Here is a 12,500-nt window from a genome sequence, read left to right as displayed (position 1 = left end):
TTAATAATAATAATAATAATAATAATAATAATAATAATAATAATAATGATAATAATAATAATAATAATAATAATAATAATAATAATAATAATGATGATGATAATAATAATAACATTTTTATTATTATTATTATTATTATTATTATTATTATTATTATTATTATTATTATTATTCAAGCTTCCGAAAAATATGCTGTTCATTACGAAGAAGGAAGAGGATGTAAAGAAAAGATCTCACTCATGAAAAAAAAATTATTAAACTGATGAAAATACAGTAGTCTTGAATAAGTCGAAAACAAAAAAGGAACGAAAAGGAGCGAAGAGACGTCAATTCTGGGGCCAAAAGTGACGCAAAATAAAATGATAAATTAGGAGAAATTTTGTGTCATTCTGAAAGTGGGAGTGTAGTACATTTCTGGCCACGAAAACTACTAAGAAACGTCTACTTACAGTTGAGTAGGTTCCATCCTCATTCGGATCTGGTTCTGTGTTGTTTCTGAAGTCCAGATATTCATGGAGGTGCGCTGGAAGAAAATAGAAATCTGAGAAAATACGAAAACATCCAACGCGTGGATAGAGCCCAATTTTTTCCATTATGTTATCAATGTCAGATGTTTTTCTTGTGGTTTCATTTCATATCCAAACAAAGCTGAAGAATCATATGAAAGGATTTTATGGAATTAAAAAAAGATTCGTATAGAACATGAACAAGTGAAGATCACTGATTGTGAACAAATTCACCATAACAGTTTCGCAAATTCTAATGGCAGTAATACTATAGTAGATTCACATCAACCGTGCATCTGATGTCTCGGCCAGTCCCTTACGACTCTCCTGATTGGCTGTTGATAAGTCCACCACAGGACTGGAAACTCTCAGTCTCTCTCCAGAGCCCTCTGCTGAGGGATGCTTTTGAAAGACAGAGTTGGAACATACATCCAGCCAATGTGAACTCTCTCGCGAGACTGAGAGTTTCTAGCCCTGTGATTGGCTTACCAACAGACAATCGGGAACGTCGTAAGGGACGAGCCTAGACATCAGATGCACGGTTGATGTGAACCTTCTATAGTATAGGTTGTTAATTTAACTTTTTTTGAATGTTTAAAGGAAGATATGTGAACTCGATTTAAAGTGAAATTTACAATGACGGTTCTTTTGCCATTAATGGAATGGAATGGAATATACAATTTAGACCACAGACCAAGCACTGGGACCTGTGAAGTCATTCAGTGCTGAAAGGGAAACTGACAGTAAAAGGTTTGAAACAAGAGGAAAACCTCGCGGTTCCTTACGAACCGATTGTTAGGAGAGGGAGGAAAATAAGATGGAAGAAATAGAATATGAACGGAGGTACAGAAAAAACAAATGAAAGGGGTTGCAGTTAGGGCCCGAAGGGACGCTGCAAAGAACCTTAGTTAATACCTATAGTGCACCAGGTGAGGAGCACTGACGGCACTACCCCCTACGGGAATTACAATGCTAACGGGAGGATGTAGAATTTATTTATGTTACTTTGAATTGTCATGCCCGTAACCAAAGAGCGAATACATCCATCCAGTTACTACAGTAGATTCACATCAACCGTGCATTTGATGTCTAGGCCAGTCCCTTACGACGCTCCTGATTAGCTGTTGATAAGCCACTCACAGGGCTGGAAACTCCCAGTCTCTCTCCTGAGTTCACATAGGCCGGATGTATGTTCCAACTCTCCTGAAAAAAGTATATCTCAGGAGAGGTGGAACATAGATCCTACCCATGTGAACTCTCGAGAGAGACTGAGAGTTTCCAGCCCTGTGAGTGGCTTATCAACAGCAAATCAGGAGCGTCGTAAGAGACTGGCCTAGGCATCAAATGCACGGTTGATGTGGATCTACTATAGTTCATTTTTTTTTTTCACTTTAATACTCGTAACCGGGTCATTCAGAAATCGACCTCCACCAACACAACGCTTCCAGTTTTTTCCTTTTTTTTCTATTAATGAGAGCATCACTAACAAGCAAACTTCTCTTACACCTTACTGGACGCAGGGAAAATTGTTGATAATCCCTGAAAATAGAAATTTACACAAACAAAATTCTATGGACATTGAGGTGGCGATCCGTAAAAAAAAATAATAAATGATCAGTTCAAAAATATACATAAAACACCTTTGATAGATGAGTTGGCGCGATTTATTTACATTTCTGGACGAATCATACGACCAAATTTTCGCATTAAAACTTTATATTATGATGCTGTTGTATCAGTGATTAACTTGTTAGATTTAAATTTTTCTTAGGTATCAATATTTCTGTTATTTATCTACCACTAACGCAAATCATTTGATTAATATGTAATAAACAATACTCCCATTATTGTTTAGTCTAAATTTTCGGTGACGAATCTTTGTTAATTTTATTTTCTTGTTTTGATAAAAGTTAAAGGCCAATTACTGTTTCCTACCTTCTTCATTCAAATTCTTCTTTTCCAACAGTAATTCCGTAATGGCCATCCAATTATTCCTTTCCTTTCCGTTTGTCGATTTAAAAAGAAAACTTCCACGAATTTTGAGACTGAAGTTTCTCCGACCTAATTTTGCTAGACCGGTTTTCCTACCAACATTTCCTTCCCTCTTCAGGGAGGGGGGTTTGGGGTGGTGGTGGGGGGGGTGGGGGGGGGGTGGGGGGGGGGTGGTCGGCGGAGAGGGGCTGTGAGACGTGCGGCTGGAGATAAGTGGAGATTTGTGGATTTGAAAACATGGGAGAACGTTAAGCACCAAGGCCCTTTGTGTCTCATGCGTTGGAGCTTTGTGGTAGCGATAAAGATGATATATATATATATATATATATATATATATATATATATATATATAGATCAATTAATTCTATAAATATATATATATATATATATATACATATATATATACTATATGTTATATTTATAATATATATATATATATATATATATATATATAGATATATACCGTCGATTAATATTTACAAGATGTTCATGCAATTCTAAGCGAGATGTTTTCAGATGTAAATATAGCAATAGATACACAGACAAAACACACACACACACACACACACACACACACACACACATATATATATATATATATATATAATATATAATATATATATATATATATATATATATATATATATATATATACGTATAAAGTTAAGTATATCTTTGTTTTACCAGACGAGCTGATTACAGCTCTCCTAGGGCTGGCCCGCCCGAAAGATTAGTTATTTTTACGTGGCTAGGAACCAATTGGTCATCTAGCCACGGGACCTACAGCTTATTGTGGGATTCGAACCACATTATATCGAGAAATTAATTTCTACCACCAGAAATAAATTCCTCTATTTCCGCGTTGGCAGAGCCGAGAATCGAACTTCGGACTACCGGATTGGTAGTCAATTACGAAAACCATTCAGGCAACGTGGAATTTATATATCATATATAATATATATATATATAATACTATATATATATATTATATATATATCCTATATATATATATATATACGTGTGTTACATAAAAACACATGCACACATATACTTGCGTGTAAGAGAGAGAGAGAGAGAGAGAGAGAGAGAGAGTATGTGTTATCGAGATTCCTTCTGTTACCATTTTTGTCAGTAGAAAAGGAGACGAGATCCTCATCAGAGTCGCCGAGGAATAGAGGATCATTCAAGTTGCCCCTCATGTGAGTCAAATAGTTCTCGGCGCCGTTGTAGTACCCGTAGAAGGTATCAAACCCCCTGAACGTTGGGGTATACGCCCAGGAACAGTAACCTAGATGCCACCTGAAAAGTTACACGGGAAATTTCATGGCATTACACGAAAATAGATATTGGAATTAAAAAAGAAACTACAAATAGATGTAATTTCATGTTTTCATTAGTTACGACAAGCCATAAGAATCTGTTCATATGGATTATTTAATGAATTAATAGGTTAATTGAAATATAGATTTGTAAATAAATAATTTGAGTGTTTTTACATTTTGGCAGTCATCCAGCAACGCCCGCAAAGCCGCTTTATTTCATATCAATTAAAAAAAAATTAATAAATGAAGGAAATAATGAATACGTATCTCACTTATCTTGTTAAGTTTTTAATTAAAGAATTTATCAAACTTGTTGATATTTAACTTATCCTAATAATTGTCTACTTAACACATTACCAGGATAAATTAAATATAAATTCTAAAAAAAATAATTAATCAGTTAAAAATTAATAATTGAGTTATATATTAATCAATTATTCTTTAAATTTTGTAAGTGAATGCGAGATAAATGTAAACATAGGTTTAAAATGTAATCATTTTTACCTCTTGAACTGTAGTCAAATTTTAACCATTTCTTTTTTTCAAGAGAGCAGTTGGAATTCCACAGTATTTCAAATATTCACTTTGTCAATAAATGTATATATTTTATTGTTATTACTATTACTCAGAGGATGAACCCTATTCATTGACTTGAAATTGAAGCTTCCAAAGAATGAGGCGTTTATCTGAAAGAAGTATCAGAAGGCAACGGGAAATACAAAAAGAAGACAGCAGTTATTAGAAAAAATTAATTAACGAATTAATAAATAAATTGGTAAAAATGTAACCAATTTATAAAATACAAACAAAATTGTTTTGGGATAATAATGCATTACATCTTTTGAGGTTCTAAATGCACAACGTCCTCACGGAGACCGTTCCACAGTCCAACGGTGTGAGGAATAAAGAACCTCTGGAACTGAGATGCTCCACAGCGAGGTACTGCATACTGGTGCCGCTCTTTAAGCAAATCTAGTCGTTACCTATTTTAGAATTTCTTCTACGTTACAAATAGTTAAAACTCTCAATACAGACGTGGATTAAAGGGGCAACTTTGAACGAGACGACAAAGCTCCAAACTTTCGAGTAATGATGTGGATTCAAGTGCCCTGCACCGCTTACTTTCCAACGGCGTGTGTGGAGTAACCTGCATCCTTCAGCGCCTGCGGGAGTAGCGTGGCGTTGAGGGTCAAGCCTGTCGGTTCCGCGGGCCTCAGGGTACTCTTCTGTAAAGGACAGAAAGGAAGTTGTAAATAAGGAAGACCTGGCCTTTTGAATTTAATGGACCTTGAAGAATTGAAAAAATGCGCCCCAAATACCATTTTCTATATCAGGGGTTCAAAAAGTGGTCGATATCAACCCCCAGGGGTCAATAGGACCAACCAAGGGGGTCTATGAACAGTCAGGGGGTCAAAAGGGGGTCGATGAATAACTAACGTGTCGGAGAATTAAGTTACATATAATCGTACATCTAAATCCAAACCTATTTTCTTAATAGGTGTTACTTTTTTTTTTTATACTGAATGTCAAGTACTAAACTAATACTACTCAAATTGATTCTTATATATATTTTTTTATTATTAAATGCTAGTCTAGGGGGTCGATAGAAAATTTGAAACTTCAAAAGGGGGTCGTGGAGTTAAAAAGTTTGAGAACCCCTAGTCTATATAAACGAATAAGCATGAAAGCCTTTTATAAAAGCTTAGACATGGAGAGGAAATACACCAATAAGATATATTTCTACTATGCGTTGGGAAGCACATAAAAATATAATTGTCTAAATAAATGAATAAGTATACAAGACGTAAAGATGGAGACGAAATACATCAATGACAAATATTGCTACTAGGCGTTGGGAAGTACATAAGTATGTCTTCCCATCTTCATCTACGTTCACTGAACAATTATTTTGCAAATTAAAAATACATTTTCACCGCTCTAGATTTTGTGCACGAGCCACATATATCTCTTTTTCACCAATGTATGATTTTCTTTGAAGGCGGTGGCCTCTGAGGTTAAATATTTTCTAATTAGCATTTACAACGCGACAGCTGTTTTCTGCTACTACAAATGTCACATTTCCTTCAGCTGTCAGAATGGATAATTCTTTATCTCTTTATGAAACCCAAAAGGCTTATACGTTCAAATCCTGGCCAGACCTATGCAGTTATCGTATATAATTCCTTTTAGGTGTAAGTTATTCCCCAGGGAAGAGCAAATTCGATCTCAATAGGGTATTTGAGGAATGTTCGATTTCTTGTATCTTCTGGTGATATATGAATTCCATTCCATACCGTTTTTGTGAAATTCAAGAGGTTTCTTCACGGATTTTTTTTTCATGCTTCAAACGTCTTCTCTGAAAGTTATGTTAACAGTAACAAGGCGTGGTCCGACCTCCAGCTTACTCGGACACGTGCAAGATTTCCCCCTCACGCACAAGTTGTAAACATTATATTTCTAACTTTTGACATTAATTGAAACATTCTAAAATCTACGGTCAAATAGAGCCTTCCTTCACCAACGAAAGTTGAATTAAATACGCTGTATTTTATTAGAAACATTTTTTCTGTCCTGTTTAACATGCATATTATTTATTTATTTACATTTTCATTCAAATGAATAAATCATAAATATCCTCTCATAAAATTCCTGTATCTTTAACTCAACACGAAACACCTATTTCAACCTTTTTACGTTCTTTCATAGACCTTATGTACCCCGTCCCCCAACAATAACAACAACAAAATAAATGTAGGCTTACTCCCCGAGTAAGGGAAATTTTGTCTTATTGGTTGTATCAATTCTGGAAAATGTCCTAATTTAATTTATTTTAAATTTCTTCTTCTATGTTAAGGAAATGACTAAAACCTCCAGAGGAGTAACACAGAAGTTTGCTTTGCTAGGAAATTTTTGGCTTAGATTGTTTCTATGTAAAATTTTTTTCAGTTGCTTTCGTTTATCCACATATCTCCCAGTCAGAAAAAGAACTAAAACTCTATAGACGAAGTGTCATGAAACTTCATGCCAAGGTTTGTGATGGGTCAAGAATCCTTCCTTTAGAAGTTTGGCGCTGATTTAGCACTTTTGACTGGTTTGTTTCTTTTGCTACCTCGCCCCTTATCAGTAGGAATCTTTATTAAGTGTTTATAAAGCAACTAGAATACAAACCTTAGGCCAAAGGCCAAGCGCTTGGACCTATGAGGTCATTCAGCGCTGAGGATAATGTTGAAACAAATATTAGGAGAGGGTGGAAAGTAAGATGGGAGAAAGAGAATATGAGCGGAGGCATAGTAAAAGGAATGAAAGGGGCTGCGGGTAGCGTTCGAAGGGACGCTGCAAAGAACCTTAAGTAATGCCTACAGTGCACCGCGTGGGTTACACTGACAACACTATCTCTATGAAGTGTTCATAATGGAATTAAGTACATTTCATATTTGAATCTAAGAATGAATAAGGCGTAACAAACATAGCAATTTTAAGAGGTATGAATTACTATCGACAGCAAATCACTCAAAACAAACAAAGGAATCATCTATATATGAAAAATGACTAAAGTAATATTAAAAAAAATACTACTGACGTGTTAAATTAAAAATTCAGAAAAGACCTACAAATAATAATGCATTGAAACTCGAAGGCCATGCACCAAAATTCCTGATGTTATCATTGATCATTGTAAAAGGATATCTTCTCCATGTCAGTATTTCCGACTCACCTGTCTTCCTATTGTAAAAGGATATCTTCCGGTAAGCAGCGCTGACCTCGTAGGAGTGCATATAGGAAGGACGTAGGATCTGTTCAGCCTGACTCCTCCAATAGCCAGCTCCTTCAGATTCGGAGTGAGAACGTCATTGTTGTGCCAAGAGACGTCATTCCAGCCTTCAAGAGAAAAAAAACTTTGACAGCAGACTTTTAACATTCGTAACTTTTTCAGCGTTCATTTGCCAGCAACGTTTAATTGAATTTAAATGGATATAAAATTTAGGCCAAAGTCCAAGTAACTGGGACCTATGATGTCATTCAGCGCTGATACGGAAATTGACAGTAAACGGCTTCAAAGGTGTAACAAGAGGAAAACATCTAAGCAGTTGCTAGATGAATAAATTGTTAGGAGAAGGTGGAAAGTAAGATGGAAGAAAGAGAATATGAAAGGCGGTGCAGTAAAAGGAACGAAAGGGATTGAGCTAAGGGCTGAAAGCACTCTGCAAAGAACCTTAAGTAATGCCTACAGTGCACCGTATGAGGTGCACTGGAGGCAGTAACCTCCAACAGGGTGCCATCAACTTTAAACTTCCTCTCAGCTTTAATATAATCCTGTATAAATGAATGCGAGTAAAAGCCATTTTTAAAGCATAAACATGGAATGCAGATACACAAAAAAAATGTTTTTACTAGGTGCTGGGAGGTCCATCGGTATATCTTCATTATAAATGATTTAAAATGCAAATCATATGTTACTCTTTCACCAGCCCCTGCATTTTCTCTTGACTACCCAAAAGCAATTCATCATATCAGTCTTAAGCATCGGACCCCGAGTATTCTATTCAAACCTGAGTCTCCTGTCACACAGCTTTGACCTAAATTCTCAGTCCTTTTCTGAAATTCTCAAAGAGCTCCTCATATCTGAAAAAAAGGAACATAAGGCAATAGGAAAACCCTTGTCTAAGACCTCATCTTTGACCTGTAAGGACAACGTCCTTTCGCTATCTTCATTTCACTGTAACATCATGGTACATTCTAATGCACATCATCTTATGTAGAATATTCTGGCCTTTCCGCAGATATATTCATGTACGAGCAACAATTGTACCCATAGATATCCATGTACATATGTCTGCAAGAAAAGACAAATTCGGCTGGCCCAGACCAAGTGTCTCTCTGTTCGGGTCGGATACTACATATCCGCCCGCAGCCTGCTTTATAACCTGTGTTTACCTGTAATAAATTATCAGTACCCAGTTACCTGTCTCTCTCCCTTGTCCTCACAGGCCAAAAGCGGTTAGTCATCTGATAAGTAGTCATAACTTATGGTTTCTTTGCATCTTAAAAATTTGCTCCTCAAAACTTACTAAATTAATTACACCTCTAGCAATACCAGAAAAAGCTTTCCCTGAGTGCATCAAAACACATAAACCGCTTCAGAAACCACTCTTTCACAGGAAGGAGGCAGTTGATCCCACAGCCTCCCTCTTGCCTAGACCAATCCTGATTTTCCCTTATTAATTCTTGCTTAAAAAATATTACTCTCTTAATGGAATTCCTCAAAACAAAATTCCTACAGAATATTAAGTAACATTATGGCCCTATGCTTCTATCAGTCACTTCTATGTACTTCATCTTTAAACACAGAGGAACTATTGCTCCTCTCTCCTGCTCCTTTTGGAACCTTTTTCTCACAATTTCTTGTCACAAGTTACCATGAAAATCTTACTCTGAAAAATGTAACTTAGTAACAGTTTATCCGTAGTTAATACCATCATAATTCTCATATGTAGTTCAAGAGATTAAGGTCACTGCATGATAGGTATTCATGAATGAATGTACACATTTAATATAAGCATTATTTCTTACACATTTCATATAAGCATTACCTATTACTTTAATAATTCTAGTAATGCAAGAGTACTCATGTCTTCAATTAAAAAGGAATTAATCTGGAATTTTACGTCTTAGCAACACTAACTTTATTATAAGCGTTATTACTTTACTCATTCTAGTAAAGCAAGACTTCTCATGTCTTCTATCAAAAATTAATAAGCCATCCTCCCCTGTCTGTCTGTCTGTCACAGAACAGGTCCCGGGGAAACTTATTTAAGAATAAAATAATGATTCATCAGATCAAAATAAATAGCCTCTTGTTTTTCTAAAAAATGTCAAAGAAAATCCATAATGGTTAGAGAGAACGTCATATGTCTTTGCCTGGGCAACCCAGGTCCCAGAGAAGGGTATTTTAAGAATAAAATAATACTTCATTAAATAAAAGTGATTAACACTTTGTTTTTCTAAAAAGAGTTAAAAGGAATCTAAAGGTTTAGAAGTAACGTGATTTGTCTGTCTGTCTGTCTGTACGCAAAATAGTTCCAAGTGATAGGTATATAAGAATAAAATAACGATTCGTCAGATCAAAATTAATAGCTCCTTGTTCTCAAAAGTGCCAAAGGGAATCTAAAGGTTCAGATGGAATGCGATCTGTCGGTGGAAGAAATAAAATAAGAACTTAAATACTAATAGTAATTTTAAACAGTCAGACTCTTACCTAGGTCATCTGCTACTATAAGGAGGATGTGAGGCTTCGATGTCTTGTTATTTGCTTTGTCTCGGAGAGATTGGACGCCACGTATAGAGAAGATGACCATTAACACTTTTACAAAAATCATCTTGGTTGATGTGGACCTACGGTGTGGTCTGCAATAATAATAATAATAATAATAATAATAATAATAATAATAATAATAATAATAATAATAATCACTAGAGCAGATGAGAAAGAAAGAGTAAAAACCGAGAAGTATCAAGACCTGAAAATACAAATAAGAAGGATATGGGATATGCCAGTGGAAATTGTACCCATAATCATAGAAATATTAGGCACGACCCCAAGATCCCTGAAAAGGAACCTGGAAAAACTAGATGCTGAAGTAGCTCCAGGACTCACGCAGAAGAGTGTGCTCCTAGAAACAGCATACATAGTGAGAAAAGTGATGGACTCCAAAGGAGGCAGGATGCAACCCGGAACCGCACACAATAAAAACCAGAGTAAAAAGAGAAATAATAACTAAATTGTTAAATATAGACTGAATTGGCAGTATTAGAATTTGCAGGTGTGAAACAATCAAAAGAAATTATGATTAATAGCAATGCTCATACCTTATTATGGGATCTCAATATGCAATAGAAAGAATAAAAACACCCCTTACCGATTATGGTATAAAATACCAAACTTTGTCCTTTATAGAATAATCATTTACGAGGGATTACAGAAGCTATACGACCTCTTGGGAAAGTCTTGGCTTTCATTCATTCATTACATTTACAATACTAATTTTCCAGATAAAACACAGGTCTGTATACCGTAAGATAATGTATCAGCTTTCTTAAATTGAATTGAAACTTTCCTATATAATGAACCCAAGGGTTTCCGGGGGTGACTAATATAATATGACATCTACAGTTTTTTGATAATGTTTTTATGGTCATCCCCAGTGGGCTTGTACTGAACACGCCACAAAGGTGGATGCATACCCAGTTAAAACCATTGAATTTCATAGATTTGCCAAAAGATTTGGAATTCAAATGATAACACTTTTTTTGTTTTGTTTCATCAGATTCTCATGGAACGTTCCTCAGGAAATGGTTATTTCCGATAGATTATTAGTAATGGATCTGTCAAAAAGACAGTAAATTACATAGTAAAAGGAACATACCAACAAATAGCAGACACCAATGGAAACGTAAATTGTTTCTTAAGATAATAATTTTGGAGAACAGTAGAATTATAGTTAAAATAAAAGATACGTGAGTAACTAAACATAGAAAAAAGCAAATTACAAACGAGTTGGTTTAGTCTGTAAGCAAAAAAAAAAAACTATATCGGTCTGGAATATCTAAAGAATATGAGAAATGAATAAAAATATTTTCCCCAAGCAAGCCAAACAGTTAAAAAAATAACGGATACATCAAATACATTCAGATCCCAGCCGATATACATGTAAATCGCAAAGACGATAAACGAAACAAAGGAAACAAGAAAAATAAAACAGGAACTCTTACCATGAACCTGATTACTACCTTTTTCGCTTGATTTTATTCTGAGTAAAGAAAAATTGACCCTGACTATTCATTAGTAGAATTCTCTGGGTAAAAACAGATAAGTGTATTACGTACCATAGAATATGAACACACACCCCTTACATACAAATGCTAAAATAGTATTCTGTTGCTCATAGGAGAATTTATAGAAATTAATACTGAATAAAACTATATATATATATATATTATATATATATCATATAGTAATATCATATATATATGATATATATTTATATATTTGTGTATTGTGGTCGACGTTTAAGATGGCGAAAGATTCTAACCATTATGAATTATATATATATAATATTATATATATTATATATATATTCTATATATATATATAATTATATTATATGTATTCTATATATTTGTGTATTGTGTGTTAGGCGGTTAAGATGCGACAGATTCTGAACCATTATGATATATATATATATATATACTATAATATATATATATATTATATATATATATTTATATATGTATATAATATATATATATATATATATATATATATATATATTATATATATATATATATATAATCTATATATATTTGTGTGTGTGAATAGCGTTAAGATGCGAAAGATTCTGAACCATTATGACTTTAAAGCAAGATCGGGTGTAAAATAGGATAACAAAAAAAACTGCTAACGGATGGCATTGACCTGGAGGTGGGATAGCGGTAAAAGAAAAAAAATCTTCTTACTTATTTCTTCATTCTGGGAAGAGTCTTTCTTCCTGGAGAAGTAGACAACTGACCGGTCCCATAATTATTCTGATCTTCTGTCTGATTTTGTATTCTCTCCATTTAATCTTTCATAAATATATGCTACGGCACAAATCATGAATATAACTAGAGTTTTCTTATTTAT

At 34.5% G+C, this 12,500-nt stretch overlaps 1 protein-coding gene across 1 annotated transcript in view; it reads right to left on the bottom strand.

Moving 5' to 3' along the window:
* LOC135218549 (arylsulfatase B-like) overlaps positions 1-12,500 on the bottom strand; it is a 39,302-nt gene that overhangs the window by 25,083 nt on the left and 1,719 nt on the right. The window contains 5 exon segments of the mRNA XM_064254925.1: positions 450-523; positions 3,619-3,797; positions 4,943-5,046; positions 7,536-7,699; positions 10,077-10,225. Coding sequence (XP_064110995.1) covers positions 450-523; positions 3,619-3,797; positions 4,943-5,046; positions 7,536-7,699; positions 10,077-10,197 — 642 coding nt within the window. The 5' untranslated portion in view covers positions 10,198-10,225.

Source organism: Macrobrachium nipponense, chromosome 9 (genome assembly GCF_015104395.2).
Source record: "Macrobrachium nipponense isolate FS-2020 chromosome 9, ASM1510439v2, whole genome shotgun sequence".
Lineage (NCBI taxonomy): Eukaryota > Metazoa > Arthropoda > Malacostraca > Decapoda > Palaemonidae > Macrobrachium > Macrobrachium nipponense.
This window is presented reverse-complemented; position numbering and strand designations above follow the sequence as displayed.